Source organism: Centroberyx affinis, unplaced genomic scaffold, assembly GCF_046629955.1.
Source record: "Centroberyx affinis isolate AG114_WGS23_722 - 3 ecotype Tasmania unplaced genomic scaffold, CSIRO-AGI_Caff_v1 ptg000564l_1, whole genome shotgun sequence".
Classification (NCBI taxonomy): Eukaryota; Metazoa; Chordata; class Actinopteri; order Beryciformes; family Berycidae; genus Centroberyx; species Centroberyx affinis.
In genome coordinates, this window is record NW_027279207.1 from 6,348 (window position 1) to 29,037 (window position 22,690).

The following is a 22,690-nucleotide window of genomic DNA, read 5'->3' on the forward strand; positions in this document are numbered from 1 at the left end:
CAGAAAGCCCAGGTCGCTCCGCTGGAAGCTGCAGGTTCAACAGGTTGGCAGATATGGATTTGGAAGAAAAATATGAAACCAGCCCCAAGCTTGCCTTTAGCAATATTAAAAATAAAATACACAACATATTTGCAAAAAACAAATGCATACGTTCTCCTTTCTTTGAACAACTCAGAACAGTACAGTAGATAGAACGACCCGGTCACATTTCCACCTTAAAACAGAACGACCCGGTCACATTTCCACCTTAAAACAGAACCACCCGGTCACATTTCCACCTTAAAACAGAACCACCCGGTCACATTTCCACCTTAAGGCTGAACATCACACAGCTCTGCAGAGGAAAACTCGGTTCCAGTTGGATTCGGGAAACACGCTGCAGGAGTTCTGATGCTGCGTTCAAGACGCGTCGGAAAAGTCAGAAATTCTGCCTTCCTGGAGGGAAAGACGCCATGGATCGGCCCTTCAGGTCAGAACACAAGCGGGAACGTTTTCTCTGTCCCCGTGTTTCTGAGATGTTTGAAACGGCAGATTTCTGTCAACATGGCAGCAACATGTTTAAAACACAAGACACTTCAGTTTGAGTTTCAGCATCACGACTTCAAATTTAAACGTTTAAGCATTTACCACACAGGGGTTTTGACAGATTTACAATGTCAAGTTGCACTTACAGTTGTGGTTATTCTATGCTCACTAGCTGATGGTTGACGCTGCATGGGGAACAGACTTCATGTTCGGTAAATTAAATTTCACAGGTGTCCATGTTTCTGTCCTGTTTTTTCCACACGGAGATCATTAACCCGCTAACTAGGACTTTCCCACTTCTGACTCGGACTTGAACGCAGCATCAGGCTCTCGACCCTCCAATCTGACTCAAACACCAAGTGACACAAAACCAAAACCAACATGGCGGTGGAGCTTCTGATTTTCCACGCTTCCTGTATTTTCTTCCTTCTGTTGCTCGGCTCTCATTGGCCGCCGCCGCCGCCGCCGCTCTCCGTTCAGGTTTAACTCGTGGACCGGCTCAACAGTCCCGGCTCCGCTCACACACCCAGCAGCAGTGGAGGCTGATTTAGAGTTCTGTATGGAAGCGTCTCCGGCGTGGCGAGCGGTTCTAGTTCTGCGTAGAACCCAGAAACACGAGGCGGCGGCGAGGAGCAGAAGAAGTCCTGCGGAGACGCTTCCACACACAACTCTGAATCCGCCTCCAGACTAGGGCTGAACGATTCAGAAAAAATATCTAATTGCGTTAATTTTGACTGATATTGCAATTGCGATATTAGAGGGAATGATCATTTTTACATCATTATTCTCATTTTCATTGAAAAACGTATTAAAATTATGGTGTGATTTTTGTGGGGATCTGTACCAAACAAAGATGTTTTCTTAAGTCTGTAGAATATGATGTGTAGGCCAGGACAATATTTAATTTAAAACGGTATTTTGACACATTTCACCTTTAACAAATATTGCGCCTCCTGCGATTTGAAAATTGCAGCAGGCCATATTGCGATTTCGATAACATTTCGACTAATTGTTCAGCCCTAGTCCAGAGCTGCAGCTGCTCGAGTCCCTTCAGGTCTCTTCAGGTCTCTTCAGGTCTCAACAGAAGGAACAGAGTTACCGCTGGGTTTAACGACTTATCGACGTTTCATATCGACTCCACTGAACGGTTTGAAAGTCTTGAACGATAACTTGATTGATAATTCTTTCAGCAACTCAACACCAGACCGGGGCGAACCGCAGCGGTCTGAAGCTACACAGGCTGCCCCAAGAGCTGCTGGGTAAAAACTTAAAAATGACATCGTGCCGCTTGTTTTCTTTTAACGGCGTCTTGCAGAGGGTCAGCGGGACAGGACCGGTAAACGTCGGCCATGTTGGAGGAGCATTTCCCTACGGATGTTTATTCACAACAGCTCCATTGTGTGTGTGTCAGCACAGCGGGGGTGGGGAGGGGGGGGGGGTGGGGGGGTGCAGCTCTGACACGCTTCAAGCCGCTCACATTTGCATCCAAACAAAGCAGGTCAGAAAGAGGGAAGAGGAGAAACCAGACATCCTGAGCTCAGGCGGTGTGTGTGTGTGTGTTGGTGCTTTGTGGCTGTGGAGAGTAGAGAGTGTGTGTGTGTATGTGTGTGTGTGTGTGTGTGTGTGTGTGTGTGTGTGTGTGTGTGTGTGTGTGTATGTGTGTGTGTGTGTGTGTGTGTGTGTGTGTGTGCTGAACAGGAGCTGCAGTGTGTTTGCATCTCTGTCTGTTGGTCTGTGTGTTGCTTCTGTTGTGTCTTGTAAAGTTGGATTTAGTTTTAAAATGACTGTTTTCAATACCCATCTCCATTATTGACCAAAAAAAAAAATTGTGATTATTTGACAGAATATTGCAATTGCGATTTAAACTTGTTAAAGTTTAAATTTAAACTTGTTAAAGTTTAAATCGCATCTAAACTTTTTCTTGTTATACATTTTTTTCGAACTTTAAAATTGTAGAAAGAAAAGTGATTTTTGTAGGATTTACCGAGTTTCAGTAAGATGAAAGGTTTTCACCAATATTGTACTTAATTCATGGACCAAAGACACTAAAACACTTTGTTCAGAAATCCATTTTGGACGCCCCTCTCTGAAGCGATTTGGAAATTGCAGAAGTTTATATTGCGATTTCGTTTTTTTCCTTTGATTAATTGTTCAGCTCTACAATTGAGTCAGTTGTTGTCTGTGTAGTTTTTACACATTCATCTGCTTCTCTAAACAGTCAAACCATTCAATTCATTTCCGCAGTAGAAATTACACAAAAAATGTAGTTGTAGTTGTAAAAGAATCCAACCTTTAGAAGCTTTTCAAATTTCCATACATGCTGCTACCAAACTCTGGTATGGCACTGAGTCAGTCAGTATGGTTTTCTGCTAGGTGGCGCTGTGGGGCGGTGCAGTGGTTTCACACTGAGCCACAGGTTCAGTAGTAGTCTTAGTCTAGTTCCTTTCTCATCACAAGGGTTTGAACCCACAAATCCTCCATTCAGTCTCCAGTCATCAGTAACGAACACTGTGTATATATACATACAGTATATACACACACCACTTATCTCCATATACACATGCACTCACCATAGAGTCTTTAGACAAAGCTCAACAAAGCTCTGATGTGTTCTGTTCTCTCTGGTATGGAGACAACGAAATGCCAAACTCCATTCAACGCTGCTTTGCTCATCGGCAAACGTACAAACATGGTAGAATATAATTTAAACCTCTTTAAGACAAATGTCAACTTTTAGAACTGGTTTGCCTGTTACTCCTGCCATCCACTTCCACCAAAACACACTGTGATGACAGCAGAGGAACCAATTCTAAAACTTGACATTGTATTGAAATAAACTCCAGTCGGAGTTTGCCATAAGCAAGGCTGGTTAAGCTGGCGGCTCGGCGTCCCGGTCCCTCCACACAGGAGAGGACGAACGTATCAGGGCTAAACTCAACAGTGGCTGGACTGGGTTTAGCTCCGACCGATGTGTCAGCGGATAGATCTCACTCTCGCTCATTGGCTGTTGTGGGAATTGAACCTGTGACCTTTCAGTTACATTTCTAACCACTATGTAAACTAAATTCCCCCTATTTCTTCATTGCATTGCAATGGATTGGCAGTTGGCTTGTATCTCATTGCCTTTCTCTTTATATCAGGGTTGGAAACCTTTTGTCCACAGGTCAGTGTCTGGTAAATCACAAAATTCACCAACAACTTTCACTAGTTTACCAGCCAGCTAGATGTTTAGAACAGGACCCCAAATGATAGTTGGTTACCTGTAGAGTAGACCAACTTACCAGACAGACATACATTTACCACTGTTTGGCTGGTGGTCATTTCTCATCCTGCATTAGCTACGTGTCTAATGTTAAGACATAGGCCTCCTGTCTGTATCTTATAAACACACCAACAGATGTGAACAGTGTTTGAACCGAGGCCGTCTTGACCTGACAAAAACCCTTTTAGAAACCTAACTAAGAGGCCCCATTTCCACATTTCCAACATTTAGATACATCTCAGCAGGGTTTAGGTGGACCAGGTGCTGGTAGGTGTAGCTAGTTAGTTGTGGCTAGCTAGCAGTTCGTCCAGGTCGTCCATCCACTCCTGGGTGCTCTGCCCCTTCAGCAGGGAGTCGACCAGCTCGCTCTCCCCAGGGAAACTCCCTGACGCCGCGTTGTAGCCAAACGACAACTGTTGCTGCTGTTGCTGCTGCTGTTGTTGTTGACTGGCAGTCCGACTGACCTGGTATCCTTGGTTACACTGCAGTCCCTGGCGACCGTTGCCCTGTGGCTGTCCAAACGCCCCCAAGTCAGGGAGGACGGCCTGGTTCTGGTTCTGGTTGGCCTGTTGTTGCTGAGTCTGCTGCTGGTTGGCCAGCGGTTGGCCCAGGGCCTGCGGGTTGGGCGGCGCCCTCTGCTGGGCAGCTGCCATGTTCGCCTGCATCATCTGCTGCCCGGGGTTCAAACCCCCGAGGGGACGGCCGCCGGGGTTGGTGCCAAAGGGTGCGGCGCCCGGTGGCATCTTGGGAATGCGGGGTTGCTGGATGTGGAAGGGGTTGGGGGGGTTGTTGAAGGCGTTGGGGGGCAGGCCTGCGTTACTGGAGGGGGGCTGGTTGCCCAGTGCCTGCGGCCAGGCTGCAGCCTGGGCGCCCTGCATGCCACCAGGCATGGAGCTGGGCAGGTTGGCTCCTATACTGTTTGGCATGGAGCCTGGCATCCGGGCGGCAGCGAGCTGCTGTTGCTTCAACATGGCGGCGTTGGGCTGCGTCTTCAGATGCTGCTGCTGGGCCAGAAGGTTCTGTCTGTAGGTGGCGCTCATGGGGCCCAGAGGCTGCCTCTGCAGGCTGCCCTGCTGAGGGGGGTGGCTGGGGTGGCTTGGGTGGTTGGGATGGTTGGGGTGGTTGGGGTGGTTGGGATGGTTGGGGTGGTTGGGGTGGTTGGAGTGGTTGGGGTGGTTGGGGTGGTTGGGGTGGTTGGGGTGATTAGGGTGGTTAGGGTGGTTGGGGTGAAGGTTCATGTTGTTATAGATGACCTGCTGGACATCCACACCTCCCCCTCCCCCTCCGCAGGACGACAGGCTCATATCAGCCTGGCTGACTGCTGGGGGCGGGGCTACACCACCAGCCTGTCCCCCGCCCTGACCCATGTTCATTCCCATCATACCTTGGTTCTGAGGGAACATACGCTGGGCTCCGGAGGTGGGGCCTCCCATGGAGCCAACGTTACCCATTGGCTGAGAAGAGGCTGTAAAAACAAAGAGAAGACTTTGTGAGCTACAACGCCACAAGTTCTTAACACATCACAAATTTACAACAAACAAGCAGACAGACAGACAACACAGCATGCTCAGCTCTGACAGATAGATCAATGGTGGAACAACAATGAAAAGAGGGTTCTTGGCCACTAATGGAGCTAACTGATGCAGATCAGTGAAGCTACGAAGCTGAGGATCACAGCTGTGCAGATTGGTGTCCACAGCGATTCAGACATCCTTCATGGACGTTGCCAGCTTGTATTTGACAGCCCAGAGTCTTGGTTGCTGAGTGAAAAGTAGCAGAATATGCTGCTAATGCCAGTGTATCGCAAAAACCTTAAGAGGTTTGTGGTGGATGAGGTTCACATCACATACAAATGGTAAATATAATTTACAGCTAGCTATTTGGCGATCAAAATTATGTTCCTCTACTTTTGGCATCTTATATCAACATCATGGCTATTTCTTCAGTGAATTCAGAGAATTCAGTGCGGCATTTGACACAGTTGATCATGCACTTTTATTTGGCCACCTCAGGCAGTGGGGGGGTATCTCTGCCTCAAATCCAATGTCTCAAACAGAACTTACTCTACTATAAAAGGCAATCCATCATCTACCTTAGTAATAATCACCAGTGGGGTCCCTCAGGGCTCAATTCTAAGTCCCCTCCTGTTATCCTTCCACATGCTCCCCTTTGGGGCGACATCATTCATAAACATAATGTCTCTCTCTATGCAGACGATACCCAGCTATATCTCCTGTTAAAACCTTGTGATCAAAACTGTATAAGCTCTCTTAAAAGAGGAATTAAACCCCAACTTTTCTTAAAGTTACAAATTGCTGAACACCAGAAGATTAAAACAATGACATAAAACAAATACAAGAAATAGCATACAAATACATTAAAATAATAAAAGCCAACAGATTTAGAGAAGCTCATCCATGCTTTTATCTCATCATCCCTATTTGCCTCAGCCCGCCCAAGGTTTCTTCCAAGTTTTCCTACTAAGGTTTTTCTTGGGAGTTTTTCCTTGTGTGCATTAGGGTCTGTAGGGTGCTACAGGGTCTAAGGCTGGGGGTGCCGGGTAGGTTAGGCTGTAAATAGGTAGATTGTTTGTCTTGCTAAATCTGCTCTTGCCTACCTTGTGTTTTTCACTATGCTTGTCCTATATACTTTTGTTCACCATTGATTGTGTTTAGTTAGATCTAGCTAGACACATTCTCTGTAAAGTCCTCTGAGACATGCTTGTGATAAAGGGCTATATAAATAAACAAACTTGAATCTCATTTAGATGACTGCACCTCCTTCTATTCCTGCTTTATTTTAAGTCTCTCATGCCCAGTTCATTCAGAATGCAGCAGCCAGCATTTGAACTGGTGCCAAATGAAAAGATCATATTATTGTCCATTTTTTTTCTCTCACTTTGTAAAGCACTTTGTAACCAAGTGATTATTATTATGTCTGATATGCACTGTGCAATGTCTAGGAGCTGCACCACCATCTTTGAAATCACTACTTAAATCACATATTTATATACTTTCATGTAAATGTTTGTGATTTTCAATCTTTTTTAATCTTGTGTTGTTTCTTATGTTTGACCTGCGTCAGTGTGGGGAGCAGAGGAGTAACAGACCAAACACAGTTCATTAGCAAGTTCACTGGAACTGGAAAACCTTCTGGACTGTACACCTAGTTTGCCATTCAAATCAGTGGTAAGCAACATTTACACAGGGGGCGGAGAGACGCTTATTTTTTCAGTCACAGACAATGAACTGTTTGTCCTGAACATCTCAACAACAACCACCTGTTTCCAAAAGAAAGATCTGTCCCGCCCAAACGAGGCGTAAGGGACAGCAGAGCCTTCTTCTATGGTTTCAGTCCTCAGTCAGCGGTCTGGGGTTTAGGACTGGAAATGTTCCTTTGGCTCATGGTTTGTTTGACAGAAACTTTCCCGGGAAAAGGCAGAGGACGGTCAAACAGAGGTCACTAGTACCTAGAAATACCTCAGACAGTGAAGTAAGTGTCGTGTTGCTGAGTCTAACAGCCTTTCCCACACATATTGAATGATTTACAGCAACAGCTCGCCACAGAATAAATTCCTCCTGTCATCCATTCACTGTGAACCAGCTCTCCTCCCTGAACTGGTTAAATAAAAAGGTCTCAAACCGAGCTAACACCACGACCCAGACTGAGATCTTAGCTGCCATTGTGTGTGGAAGGTGAAGTGGCGTAACTGTAGTCGTTTCAGACCGAGTTTCAAAGTCTTGCTGTGCCTTCACTTTGAACTGATAGTCTCTCTCTCTCTTTCAGAAGTGTCACCTTACCAGTGAATTCCTCCTCTGCTCTGTAACCTAATGATGTCGGCTGAGACCATTATGTCGTCCTGGCTCACTGGCACCACGCTGCCAGAGACAGAGGTTTGATTCCCTGTGAAACCCAGTGAGAAGAGCCAGGCACTAACACTGCCGGGGTCGACTGGGAACTCCCACTCTGAAAATATAACTGCTAAGGTGCTTCGGATAAAAGCCTCTTCCAAAATGGCAGATAATACATCTGACCAGTGAACTGATGAATGAAGATTTTTGAAATAAGGGTTTTATGTCTGATCCGGTGAGCGGTAGTGTTGGGTGGTTTCACAGCAATACAGTAACCCAAGGTAATTAGTCATCAAACGTCTCGAATTTAGACATTATTTGCCATGAGATTATCTATGCAATATGCTGAGTTGGTGCTTACCTTTTGTGAACATAATTAAGACAGATATATTTTGTATTCTTGGTCATATTCCAGAAGTATTGGCCCTAAGAACTCATGAAAGTAGGTTGGTTAACCTTTGCGAAACGTCTTATTGCCAGACACTGGAAAAGTGTTTGCTGTCCATTTTGAACCTTTGGATTAATGAGCTTTTTTCTTGCATAGCGATTGGGAACATGGTACTTACTTGGCCTGGCTTACTTACACAATCAAACAAAAAAGTCATATTTTTCATAAAATATGGGATTCATTTCTTACATTTTTGGAATCAAGACCTGATATCCTAACTTTGTAAATTTGACATTTACCAAGTGAGACTGTACACCCTTTTTTCTTCCCCTTTTTTTTTCTCAATTTATTTATCTATTTTTTCTCTCAAATTGATATGCAGGCATATATGTATGCATTTATGCATATGGATATATGTGTATATGTGTACAAGTAATTTATGTTCATTATTATTATCATCATTTTGTAAACTATCATCATTGTTTTTATCTATACTGATGGCTGAGAGTTCATGGGGGAGCGGGTGGGAGGGAGGGAAGTTGTTTCGAGGTAGACTTGAATGATGCAACCAACCCATTTTGGAAAAGTGATGTACCATGTCCAAAATCAATAAAGATATGTGATACAAAAAAAAAGAGACTCCAGATACATATAAACAACGGTCTAGGTCTAGCCACCGTGATAAATTCAGCATTTTGGTGTAGCAAAGACGTTTCCCTTTAGCTCCCTGCAACGTTATGTTTGAATTACCCAGGAATACCATCTACCCTGGTAAAATTAGGAGAAGGTTTAACCGTATTAAATAATTACCGCCAAACCCTAGTGAGCAGTTCTCAGAGAAATCCTGAAGGCCTTGTAATATTTTAAGGTGACTTACTTACTTACTGATCTCAGTTTTCTGTAGACTAAACTGACTTTCAAATATTTTCTAGTGATTTTGTGAACGCTCTGGTACTAACTGTATTGTCCTGTGTGGTAAACCCCACCCACCTGGCACCGATGGTAGGATAAAACAAACCAGAAAACGCATCTGGAAATCCTGTTTAATCCAAAACAAAGGCTGTAGTCCTACCTGTGAACTGGTTGACGGGCGTCTGTGGGAAAGGGTTCTGATTGGCCGGTTGGCCCGGCTGGTCCTGGTACTGAGGAGGAGGCCGGGTCAGATGCCTCTGCAGCTGCTGGTCCTGCTGACGCTGCTTCTCCTGGACAGACAGACAGAGGTTATTAGAGGTCATTAGTTTATTACAGTTTAGAATAACAAGAATCGTTCTGGACTGATTATGGGTGTGATGGTCTCCACATTCCCAGAAGATTGTCGTCCAGGGCAGCAGAGCTCAGCCATGTGCCATTGAAGTCCAAGAGTCCACCGGTTTTCATTCGAACCAATCACAGCTGCTCATTACACAGAGTATGTTTACCACCTGTGTGTTATGACCCATTAGGGAACATAGAGGTTCGATCCAATGTTCCAAGAAGGAGAATATAGGCATAGAAGGTCGTTCCAATGCTGCAATACGGTAAATCATAGGTTTAGAGGTTTGTTCCTACACTGTAGTACGATAAAAGAATATTTCTATTTTTTATTATTATCCTTACTAACCTATTTTGTATCATTCTTTCTTTTATAATGTCATTTGACTAGACAAATTGAATTTGTGTTGTGTATCAAATGTGCTATATAAATAAAGTGGTGACACTTTACAATTAGGGTCACTAAGTTAAGGGTTAGTTAATGCTTAATAAGCATTAACTAACCCTTAATTAACAGTTAACTAATGTGTAATTTACTAATGGTGTTCATGTTAACTAAGGTATTAATTTATACATTTAATAGTTTATAAAGATGACTATTAAATTAATACCTTAGTTAACATGAACACCATTAGTAAATGATTACCAGACACATTAGTTAACTGTTAATTAAGGGTTAATTAATGCTTATTAAGCATTAACTAACCCTTAACTTAGTGACCCTTATTGTAAAGTGTTACCAATAAAGTTGATCCTTGCCTTACATGCACTTACATGATATTTCAACATTAATCCAGTTAAGACAATACTCTGAATAAGACATGAACATGTAAACATTTTGATTATCGTAGTCTGAATATCAGTATTAATCAGAGTAAGCATATTCCAATTAAAACATGTGGAGTATTGTGATATTAGTCAGGTTATTAAGGGTTGCTTAGACATGTAAACACCATAATCACAACATGTTTGCAGCACTTGCTGCAGTCTGACACATGATGACAGCTTGATGACAGCCAGCTCCCAGCCAGCAGTGAAGCTGGTGAACTTGTTTACAGAGACAAAATGACTCTGGGTTATAAAACAGAACAAAGCGGGGACACTCACACACACACAGAGGCACAAAGGGCCGCTTAACGTCATCATCATCATTCAGACTAAGCTCCACCGCATGTAAACAGGAATATGAATGGAACAGTTCTCTATACAACTCATGTAAACAGCTTAATCTATTGTCTGTTTGGAATAAGAACCTTGATCACATTACTGTGTGCATGTAAACACAGTCAGTAATGAGTTCCTCCTCTCTGGATGACGCTGTGTTGTTCAGTGAAACCTGCAGACTGTTGGACCTTCATGGATCAGGATGGAGACCCTCTGCTCTGGGCTGGTTTGGCTTTTATACAACAGCCACAGCTGAGCTGTGAAACCACTTCTATGGGGAAGCAGCTCCCTCTAGTGTGTGAGACGAGAAGTGTTTACTGAAAAGTTTTACTCCAAAATCAGATCTCTGCCATTTGAATAAAGTGATTTGACTAACTTACAAAGGTGGTGCAACTCAGACAAAATGACTGAAATCACAACACTGAACCAGATGGTTCTTTTTTTTTTTTTTTTAAGATATTAGGAATATTAGTCCTTGGCTGAGTAAATGAGATGCTTTGACAGACTGGATCATCTAGATTTGATAGATATTGAATGATGAACTTAAGGCAAGATTTATTTTGTATAATATTTGGTGTTTTGGAATAGAACTCTTCAGTTAATCTTTTATAGAGTAACTGTGAAGCAACCCTCTGTCTGTCTGTTGTCTCTTCAGCTGTGTTTCTGTGTTTACTCTCCTCTGTTGCTCTGTAAAGCTTCTTGTGACCAACCTGTTGGGGTCAAAACACTTTAGAAAATCTGACTTGACACATAACAAAGTAAAGTGTGTTGGTGAGCTTCACCTGTTCAGCCATCAGCTGCTGTCTCTGCAGGTACTGCTGCTGCTTCTGCTGCTCCAGGATCTGCAGCTGCCGCTGCTGCTGCTGCTTCAGCGCCGCCGCCACCGCCGCCTGGCTGCTCATGTACGCCGCGTTACCATGGTTACCCGCCATGCCGTTCCCCCCCGGCTGGGTCGCCATGCCGTTGCCTCCCGGTGCGGTTGCCATGGCGTTGGCGGGGCCCGGGCCGTGGGGCGGGGCAGGGTAGCTGTTCTGGTCCTGCTGGAGATGGAATTGAAAAAACACAAAGACGGTTGTAAGTCATGCATCTCTCCAGCAGGGGGCGCAGTACCAGGGCCAAGTGGTAACTAGGTAGCTTTTGGTGTCAATAAAGCAAGATTATTAGCCATTAGAAATATCTAGCCGACAGCAGATCTGAGCAGCGATGGAGGGAAAACACCCAGAACTTTTTTTTTTGTTTTTTTAAAGATGATTGTTTTGGCATTTTCGCCTTGAACAGTTCAAAGTAGAGAGAGAGAAAGGAAAGACAGAGACAGGGGGATGACATGTGACAGAGGTCCCAGACCGGATCTGACCCCGGCATGGTGAGTTTAGATGGTGCACACTCACACCGAGCCACCAGGACGCCCAAAACACCCACAGCTTTGAGAAGATCTACAGACCGACAGACAGAACTGACCTGAGGCCGTTAGAGTTCACACCTCGGCCCTGATGTACAATTCCATGACTTTTCCATGACTATCCATAACTAAGTTGGAGCTCTTCCATGACCTAAAACTGTTCTTCCCTCCTGGTTTGTTCGTGTTGTTTTTCAGTCTGAAACCATCTAATGTGACGAATGTGTGAAAAAAGTTGGAAACTCATTCTGTTATATTCCTGGAAAGCGACACCTTCAGACAATTCCCTGATATTCCCTGACTTGGGCAGATGATTCATCAAATTCCCTGACTTTCCCTATCTGGAAAACACCTCTCAAATTCCCGTGAAATTCCAGGAATTCCAGGACCAGCAGGAGGCCTGGCTTGAGAGAGAAAACTCTTCTCTGCCATCATATGAAAGAGGAGAGCAACAACCTACAGCAGCGGTCCGCAAACTGGGGTCCTGGGACCTCCAGGGGTCCTTGGGAGAGTAGTTTAAAATCACTGCTATGGACTTCTCCAGGCAGGAGGATGGTGTGCCTTCTGTCACATGTGGCTCAAACAGATGACATCAGCATGAGTGTTTTATACTGCGGCATGATTTTACTTTAGCTTTTATATTTACTCTTATCTATTTATCCATTTATTTTGTAGCTGTATGTGTATTTTTTTCCTGCCAAATATGTAAGATGTGAGAACTACTGCTCTTTTTTTTTGCCCATATGTATATGATGCATGTGAAAATGAATATTCAATAAAAAAACATTGTTTAAAAAAAAAAAAGACTACTATAATCCTAGCTTTCACTCTCACCACTTTTGTCTCCCATGTAAGTTCCACAGTTCAATACTAAATCACTAACTAAAATCTTCCCATATGGATCCCTGGGACTAGATGTGATCAAATGGGGGGTCTGGGGTCAAATTTGGGGTCTGAGAAATGAAAACATTTGCAAAGTCCTGACCTTAAGATTTGGTGCTTCAGAGTGTGCCATACTTGCTGTGCACACAATGAATTTCCGAAAGGACCAATAAATAAATACATCTATCTATCTATCTATCCATCTATCCATCTATCTATCTACCTATCAAAAATCAATCAGAGATAAATCAACCAAAAAACTTCAACACAGCAGATATTTATCCTGTGTGAGTGGACCAGTCAGCCTGAGCTGCTGCTGAGTTTCACTTCAGCAGATAAACAGTTTGTTCCTGTTGTTCCTGCTGCTGTCCGCTCTCTCTCCGCTCTCTCTCTCCGCCCTCTCTCCGCTCTCTCTCTCCGCTCTCTCTCCGCTCTCTCTCTCCGCTCTCTCTCCGCTCTCTCTGTTCAACCGACCAACCAACACTTCCTGTTTATCACCACAACAGGTTCCAGACTGCAGAACTTGAATGGATAGAACGGTTCTTCCACTGTTTGTCTTGGTAATTTGGCTAGTTCAGCATAAAATGATGATTATGGAATTTTAAGTGTTAGTTGCTATAGAGAGCCTAAGCCCCTCCCCTTCCTCTGTCCCCCATGGGATCTTATTTGGGAAAAAATATGTACGGTAGTCAACGGCAAGATACAAATAATTGTTTGATCCCGTTTGAATTGTGCCATGAATTACACATATGATGTTTTGTCAATTTAAAAGATAATTTTGCAAGTGAAGAAAGTGTCAGTTTGTGGTAAAACAGTAAAGTAAAGTTTAGTTTAGTGTTTCAGGCTCAGTGAACTACATCTCTGTCTCACCGACACCAACATGAAGGAAACATAGGAAACACACAGCATGGCGTTAACGTTAGCCCCCACTGTACTGAAACTATCCTGAAGCAGTTTAAATCCGTTCTTCCTGTCTACCTTCCAGGTTGTGTTTAATACTCCTGCTGTCTGAGAGGGACTGAGCTTCAGGCTCTGGGAGCTTGTGGAGAGAGAAAGTTATGATGTCACTTACGACACTTTTGGGTGTGTAGTCTTTCTAATTATGTATTTTCACAGTCTGATACTTCAACAGTTTTACCACAAACTGACACTTTGTTGACTTGCAAAATTATCTTTTAAATTGACAAAACATCATATGTGTAATTCATGGCACAATTCAAACGGGATCAAACAATTATTTGTATCTTGCCGTTGACTACTGTACATATTTTTTCCCAAATAAGATCCCATGGGGGACAGTGGAAGGGGAGGGGCTTAGGCTCTCTATGGTGACAACACAGTCTGGACATTAAGGCTGTAAAGTCTGTCTCACTGTGAGAACTGAGCAGATGAGTCTGTTAGCAAACTATCAGAACTAAACTGGAAGCTAACGTTAGCGATGAGGCTAACGTAGCTTCATCACAGACTGGACTTCTCTCTCTAGCTCTTCTAGTCAACATTAGCATGTTAGCAATCCATGGCAGCAAGGAGACAGAGAAGCTGCTTTGGTTCTTGCTGTCAAACCTCTCAGCTCAGTGACTTGCTGTGAGGCGCTTTATACAGAAGCTAGTCCACCGGTTAAAAATGGCCGCCGCTTCGACCGTCCGGGAACATTAATTTGAACGGAATAACTGTTCTATGCATTCAAGTTCTGTGTTCCAGACTCTCCTCCATCCAGGCTGGCTGACCGCCTTGCTGTGGACAGTCTGGAAATCTGGTTTGGTATCAAGAAGAGACTGAAGCTTCAGCCTCAGCAGGACGACACAGAGCCACCGAGGAGGAGGAGGAGGAGGAGGAGGAGGAGGAGGAGGAGGAGGAGGAGGAGGAGGAAGAGGAGGAGATAAACGAACTGGCTTCTGAATGATTTGTTTAGCTACATGTTCTCAATGTTGGACCAGTCTGAGGTTATTATACATATTGGTGATGTTTTCAAACAAAATAATTAATCGTCTCAACATGGTTTCAGTGTGTTTTGTTGGTTTTAGAAAATGAACGTTTTGTATTCTGCCCTGGCGACACGGTCTGACTGAGCAACAGCCAGGATCAGACTGAGAGAGAAGAGCAGAGAACAGAGCGAACGAGCAGCAGCAGCTATATTTAAATGGAGGGGGAGAGAGAGAGAGAGAGAGAGAGAGAGAGAGAGAGAGAGAGAGAGAGAGAGAGAGAGAGAGAGAGAGAGAGAATGAAAGGCTGCTTTGTCATCACCCCCCTCCACCCCCCTGTATGAGCCTTAGCAACCAGCTGCTTGACCCAGAGACAGTCACACACACACACACACACACACACACACACACACACAGTGAAAGCGTGGGGCCCATGCCAGACTGCAGCAGAGCAGCACAGCTGAACAAAAGGCTCCACACTGCAGTCGGACTCATTTTAACCCACAACACTGAAGGCTTGGTGCTGCTGCCTCTCTGTCACATCAGACCTGTGCAGACTCAAACCAGCGGACAAAACATCACCTGCCAAGACTCACTTCTACTGGACCAAGTAATCAATATACAGTTCTCCAAAGAAAAGAGTCTGCCTAACTGTTTTCAGTGTTATTTAGGCTTGAGCTGATATTGGGATATTTTGTGAATATCGCAGTATTACAATATGAATATCCGCCCTGTCTGCCACCCACCTGACAAACGTATAAACCAGGGTTCCTACACATTTTGAATTAAAAAATGTCATACTTTTTCCAGACCTTGATTTGTTTTGAAGCTTTTGTCTGGTGTTCAATATGATTTACGCAGATAGACATCTTGCCCCTGCTAACTAGGTCATATCACTGTATAGATGAAGATTGTTCTTCACAGAGACAAATATCAGAATATGTGAGATGATTGGCAGGGTTCCTACACGGTTTACATTTTAAAATTCCATATTTTTCCCAGACCCTATGTTCTCGACCGGATTTGATTTTGGTGGGTATTTGATATAATGCATGCTGACAGCGGCTGGGTAATAAGAGCGTCCCTCTATCTGAACATTATTCTTCACATCAACAAAAACTGTGGACTCAAAGTGGCTCTACAACAACATAAAAGCTAGAATTATGTGTGTATCGGACCTGAACCGCAACATTTTCCATACTTTTCCAGACATTTTTTCAAATTCCCAAACTATTCAAGACGTGGAAATGATCAAATTCATTTTTAATACTTTTCCAGACTTTCCAGACCTGCGTAGGAACCCTGAATAAACTACCGGTGGTAAGATCGTATAAAACAAAGCTGTAGTGAACATTTTTTTATTTTATTTCAAGTGGCTCCCCCAATAATATTGTATATCACGATATTTTGGTGGGACAGCGTCACAATATTAACTTTGGATATTGCCCAAGCCTAGCTAGTGTTATTTCATGTACAGAACCAGGTGCTGTCTGACACACAACAGCAGGTTTAGAGTTTAATTTAAAAGTAATAATTCATCCTGAAGAGACTCAATGTTCAGTTTCAACTAGTTTAGAAGTTTAGACGCCTCTGCTGTCTGTAGAGCGGCGTAACAGACAGCCAACCAGGAGCCTATTTGATACAGAGCCAGCGCTTTACTTTGATTTGATTGGCTCTCAGACAGACAGAGAGTGTACGGTGGCCAGCAGGGACAAAGGCTGAGAACAGGCAAAAGACCAAAGGCTGAATAGAACCGAGGCGTTAGCTCAGGGACTGATCCACCAAACACTCACTTTACCAACGTTACCAACCTAGCCTTGTCTCCTAGCCTCCTAGCCTTGTCTCCTAGCCTCCTAGCCTTGTCTCCTAGCCTCAATGGCAGTAAGCCTAAAGTTTATTAACCAGAATTAATTCAGGCCCTATTTTGAGAAGTTCTTAAGTAGGAAAATTAAAGAAATTCATAAGAAATCAGACTGTTACTAAGAAAATATTGAGGAATTGCACTTAAGAGCCTTCTTAAGAACTTGCTTTGACATTTTCCTCTTATGTCATTTCTTAAGATCTATCTTAAGAACACATTGGTGAATCCGGCCCCTGGTCTGACCTCAGCAGCAGTAAACAGACAGTCTGCAGCAGACCAGCTGCTTCATTCCCCACAACTGGAGAAAGGACTGCAGGCTGACCGGGTTAAAATGTTACCAACTGAATTATCTAAAGTGAAAGTTGTTGAAAATCTTCAGTTTAAAACATCTTGAGACTTTTGAAAAGGACGTGCAGACTCCAGTCAGCCTGCACTGCTTTATTCAGCTCTGGGGAATGAAGTACAGCTCTCTGTCTCTGCAGCATGGAGGCCTTTTGTTTTGCTGTGTGCTTGTCCAGTGTGTGCGTGTGAGAGTGTGTGTGTGTGTGTGTGTGTGTGTGTGTGTGTGAGAGAGTGTGTGTGAGAGTGTGTGTGTGTACACAGCATGGTTCTGGAATGTGCTGCAGGCCTGGTTACGAAAGCAGGGCTGAAAAACACTGATCAGTCCTTGTAGTTGTTATTGTTGCAGTGTTGTGGAGTTAGTGTTGGTGCTGACTGCAGAGTTCAGTCAAACCGACCGGTGGAAACACTACAATTTAGTTTGTCTACATATTCAAACGATAAAAACTGTAAAAAAAAAAAAAAAAAAAGAGAGGAGAAATACAAATTGTGTGGGTGAGACAAAGAAGCTCCAACAGGCTTCCAAATCCCACCCCAGAAATAAAAAAAATTAAAAAAGATAAAAGCTCTTCAGCCTCATATTCACACGTTACAAACCACATTTCACTTAACCAACCAAATACTGCAGATTGTGGCAGTCTGGTAAGTCAGTCTGCTCTCCTGCTAACCAGCAGCTTCTGGAGTCCGGCTGGCTGTGGAAACAGTGAACCTGGCTGGTCATTTTGAGGATGAACCTGCTGCTATGGCCAGGAGGAAAAATGTTTCCTCACTACTTACATTCTAAAGCAGTGATTCTCAACCTTTTTCATATCAAGGACCCTAATTTAGTCCACATTAGAGCCACAGACCCCCATCTAATGAGATTTTGTCTCTCAAACCCAAAACTGAGAATATTTTTATTGTTAGATATGATTTTGTCCAGACGTCCATGACTGTCTGTATTGTAGGTAGAGAGATAACAGAGAAACTATGATCAAAACAGTCATTCTTCTACATTCTCTAACTGTCTTAACTTCTTGGACACCTGGTGGTCCTCGGACCCCACGTTGAGAATCACTGTTCTCTGAGTCTCTCTGGATAAACAAAATAAAAGAAATGACCTCTGCTCCTTCAGATCTCTATAAGCACCAACTGTGTCCTTTACTGTCAGAGAGCCACTGAGCAAGGCAGCACAGCTGAAGCTGTGACACTGCACATGAGGTAGGGCAGTGTGTTTCTCACCTGTGTGTGTGTGTGTGTGTGTGTTTCTCACCTGTGTGTGTGGTGTGTGTGTGTGTGTTTCTTACCTGTGGGTGTGGTGTGTGTGTGTGTGTTTCTTACCTGTGGGTGTGGTGTGTGTGTGTGTGTTTCTCACCTGTGTGTGTGGTGTGTGTGTGTGTGTTTCTCACCTGTGGGTGTGGTATGTGTGGGCGGAAGTTCATGCTGTTCTTCTGCTTCATCTGCTGCTGCTGCCTGATGAGTGACAGCAGGGCGGCCTTGTTCTGGCTCTGGGTGTTGGGGGGGCGGGGCGGTCCGGGCCCCGGGCCCCCGGCCTCGAAGTGGGACAGGGGCTTGGTGTTGCTGTAGTTCGGCCTGGCGGACTGGGCCTGGGCTCCCGGTGCCGGCGGGTGGCTGAGGGGGGGTCCCGCGGCCGGGTGCCCCAGCATGTTGGGGTGGCCCCCGGGCCCCTGCATGTACCCGGCCCCCGCCTTGGGAGAGCCCTTGTTGGGCTGGCCGGGCATCAGCAGCTGCTTGGGGGTGTTGGGGTTGAAGTCCTGGGGGTACAGGGAGGGGCTGGTGGGCTTGTCCATACCGAAGGCGCCCCCTAGCGGGCTCTGGGAGGGTTTGGCGGTCTGGGGCCAGGGCGGAGGGTGGGGGTGGGGCCCCTGGGCGTGGAACTTGGGCCCCTGCTGCTGCTGCTGCTGCTGCTGCTGCTGCTGCTTGTGCTGCAGCTGGCTGTGCAGGTGCTGCGCTCTCTGCTGCTGGGCGGCCAGCTGCTGCAGCTGCTGGGCGGGCGACAGGTCTTTAGAGACCGGGGGGCCGGGGGGCAGGAGGTGGTTGGGAGGCTGGAGCTGCCTGGGGGGCGGGGCCGGCTGGGACGGGGGCAGGGCCGGGGAGGAGGCGGAGGAGGAGGCGACGGGCGAGCCGGCGGGGAGCGGGGGCGGTCCGGAGGAGGTGGGCCGGACGTGGGGCGAGCCGGTGCGAGAGTCCGGATCGAACGCCGCCGCCGCCGGAGAGAACTCCGTCTTGACGCTGACCAGATCCGGAGGGAGGAGCCCCGACTGGCCCTGGGAGCCTCCCCCCCCTCCCGCCGCCCCGCCGCCCGGAGCGGGCGTCAGGTCGGGCGGGTCCTTGCGGTCCTCGAAGCCGTCGTTGAGGATGTCCTGGATGTCCTCGTACGCCACGGAGCGGTTCAGCTCCTCCATCAGCTCCGTCCACTCCTGCTCGTTCAGGTTGAGGTCGGGGAACAGGCTGTTGTTGGCTCCGCCCCCCGCCGGCAGCATGCAGGGCAGGATGTCGTCCGGCTCCTGCTTCAGCTCCTTCAGCCGGAAGTCCCGCTCCGCTCCGCCGTCCGCCGACTCCCCCCCCGGCCCGTGGGTCCCGTTGGAGGCCAGCGAGTCGCCGATCCCCAGCTTGGAGTCCAGCGGCGAGCCGTTGGCCGCTCCGTTGTCCAGACACGACTTCTTGCTCGGCGGGAAGCCGTCACTGAAGCCGTTGACCTGATCTCTGCCCAGCGGGGACCCGGCGCTCTCCAACTTCCTCTTCACCGTCTCCTGCAACTAGAGAACCAGTTCAACATTAACACCCGGTTACCATGAGACCCAGGTTCACCCAGCATCACTTACAGCAGGTGCTGAACTTTAGAAAGTCTCATGTGGATATTTACATCATGATACAAATACAATATAACTGCTATTTTTTTCTGGGCAGGTTGAGCAACAGAGTCAGATGATGAATTTTCATTGCATTTTCTATTTGGGCAGTTTTCCAGCTGTGGGGCAGTTTTCCAACTGAATGGATAGAAGGGGGAACAGAGAGAAAGCAGCAGCTGCCTGGATAAAACCTGTCCAGGCTTTCAGCTGCTGCCTTTAACAGTATCAGCTCCAGGCAGGCTTACGTAACCCAGACAAAGACCTTCCTCACTCCAGTCACCAGCCAGCATGAACACCCTGAGCCTGCTCCACCTGACAGCACCCAACACCCTGAGCCTGCTCCACCTGACAGCACCCAACACCCTGAGCCTGCTCCACCTGACAGCACCCAACACCCTGAGCCTGCTCCACCTGACAGCACCCAACACCCTGAGCCTGCTCCACCTGACAGCACCCAACACCCTGAGCCTGCTCCACCTGACAGCACCCAACACCCTGCAACCTGCAACAGCTGCTAACCAGAGGCTTCACTGTGGTTTTTAAATATTATCAAGGCCTGCTGCTGTCTCCATGAAGACACTAGCCTTTTCACAAACAATACAAATAGGGCTGCAACTAACGATTATTTTCATTGTCGATTAATCTGTCGATTATTTTCTCGATTAATCGATTAGTTGTTTGGTCTATAAAATGTCAGAAAATGGTGAAAAATGTGGATCAGTGTTTCCCAAAGCCCAAGATGACGTCCTCAAATGTCTTGTTTTGTCCACAACCCAAAGATATTCAGTTTACTGTCATAGAGGAGGAAAGAAACCAGAAAATATTCACATTTAAGAAGCTGGAATCAGAGAATTTTGACTTATTTTTCTTAAGAAATTACTCAAACCGATTAATCTATTATCAAAATAGTTGGCGATTAATTTAATAGTTGACAACTAATCGATTAATCGTTGCAGCTCTACATACAATCAACCTTTTACAGGTTCAAAGTAATCTGAAACTCAGATTTAGCTTTTACAAACTGCCATTCCTTCTATCTACAGCTCGCTCATTCAGTTTGAGACTGATCACATTCGTCCAGCCTCAAGGCAAACTTTACTTCCTAGTTTTAGGGTGGGGCTTCCTTTTGTTTACATTTGGACTGCAGGTTGTGGCTTTAAGGAGGCGAGGTGCTGGGTGGCGAGAATGAAGGACCAAAAAAAAAACAAACAGTTCAATGTTGAAATTTATTGAAAAGGTTTGCCTGTCTGTACCTAGACCCCCCTGCCCCACCAGTATATAATTACCGTATTTCCTCTAATATTGGCCCGGGCCTTTATTCCCCTCAGCTGCAGAGGGTACCAGGCCTTTATTGGAAGCAGGCTTATATTAGAGACAGGCCTTTATTTCTAATTCCCTCTGTTTGACAAGTATATATGCTCATATTTTAGTACGAAGCCTCCTTGTTTTCTGATCTGCTTCTGTTGGGGTTCGTTAGGTAGCCGTTTTTTTGTTACTGCGATGCATTACGATAATTATGGTAATCGACGACGGCACGCTCCAGAGACTTCTGCCGGCCGAGCCGTCTTGTGGCATACCGCCATCTTGTGGCTCTTGTACGTTACTACAAACTACAGTTACATTATATAACAGGCACCAGGAGTTTACCGGTATCCACTGTTGTTTTTTCCTTTGTTTTTTTCCCCGGCCTGTATTTGGGGCCGGCCTTTATTTGTTCGTGTACCGGCCACTATTAGAGGAAATACGGTATTGCTCTGCATCTTAGCTGGATGATACTCACTAAATACACTGCTCATAAACATACAAGCAAGAGGTGGCAGTTTAATAATTGTGATTGGGGCCCCCACATCAAAAGAAATGTCATTAGAGGCTGTGACTCGGGCCCCCATAATCATAAACCGTGGCTTACGGGCCTATATCTGTCAGGGTAAAATTCGTGAAATGTTGTAAAATGCATTGAACACAGACACAGGAGTTGGACAATTTTGGGGCCCCTGGTGGTCTGGGGCCCTGGGGCATGTGCCTGAGAAACGTGACTGAGGTGTTTACATCCCCAATAACTGGAAACACTGAGCAGAAATCTGTGAACCAGCTTCTGTTCCTCTGATTATCATCTTACTAACATTTGGAGAATCTGATAAAGGACTGTTTCTATAGTCAGAGTATTTCCTTAATCAGATTAAGACTGAATAATATTTACATGTAAACATGCTCACTGACAGCATGTGGAGCTGAATATAAGCACACTGTAATATTCGGTGAACTCTGTTTTCAACCAAAAACAAGCGCGGGGCCGACAGCCGAGAGCGAGTCTCAAATCTGTAATGAAAGCGCTGAATCACGGCGCTAAGTCCTGTCTGGACTCACACAGATGGAATGGGAAGCTCTTTCAAAACATTAATAGTTTAGCTGGCCTGACCCGGCCTGGGCCTGGTCCGGGTCCAGCCCGGTGCACGGGGGCTCTGCCTGGTAAACAGCCCGCTGCAACCTGCTGATCAGTGAGGAATGGAGCTTCATCTGCAGAAGCACAAACAGCTCAGAGTGAGAAAAACTGAATTCAACTCTGTTTTGTTTTTACCTTCCAGCCGAATAAGTTGGAGGAAGATCTGAGAAAACATGTTGGTTTATTGGCTCAGTCAGTTCAGTGTTTATCTCATCCTGCTCCAACACACTGACTAACAAACATGACTGATCACATTTTCTACCAAAGTTGATGTTGCTGCATTTTCCTTTATAAGGAAGGAGGCAAAACAATCTCTCAGAGTATATGCAGGAATCCTGAATTTAAATTCAATACCTTTTAAGACCTTTTCAATATATTTTAACACCTCAACACCACTTCAAGCTGTAACCGGTTACATCAGCGACACCTTTAACTTACATTTACTATACATTGATTTTGAGATTGCAAAACTAAACAGTCTTAGTTTGCGATAACTTCTATGGATCACTGTATCAATACAACAGAATTCAGATAGGCCGGGAGTAGGGCTGGGC

At 45.5% G+C, this 22,690-nt stretch overlaps 1 protein-coding gene across 1 annotated transcript in view; it reads right to left on the bottom strand.

The window, feature by feature from the left end:
• Window positions 1–788: 788 nt before the first annotated feature.
• The window catches only part of maml1 (mastermind-like transcriptional coactivator 1), a 35,492-nt gene continuing 13,590 nt past the window's right edge, over window positions 789–22,690 (bottom strand). Inside the window, exons 2-6 of the mRNA XM_071518329.1 lie at window positions 18,230–19,600; window positions 11,224–11,481; window positions 9,099–9,228; window positions 5,018–5,252; window positions 789–4,882 (exon numbers count right to left, since the gene is read on the bottom strand). Of these exons, the coding sequence (XP_071374430.1) occupies window positions 4,069–4,882; window positions 5,018–5,252; window positions 9,099–9,228; window positions 11,224–11,481; window positions 18,230–19,600 (2,808 nt within the window). The 3' untranslated portion in view covers window positions 789–4,068. The remainder of the gene's footprint in view (window positions 4,883–5,017; window positions 5,253–9,098; window positions 9,229–11,223; window positions 11,482–18,229; window positions 19,601–22,690) is intronic.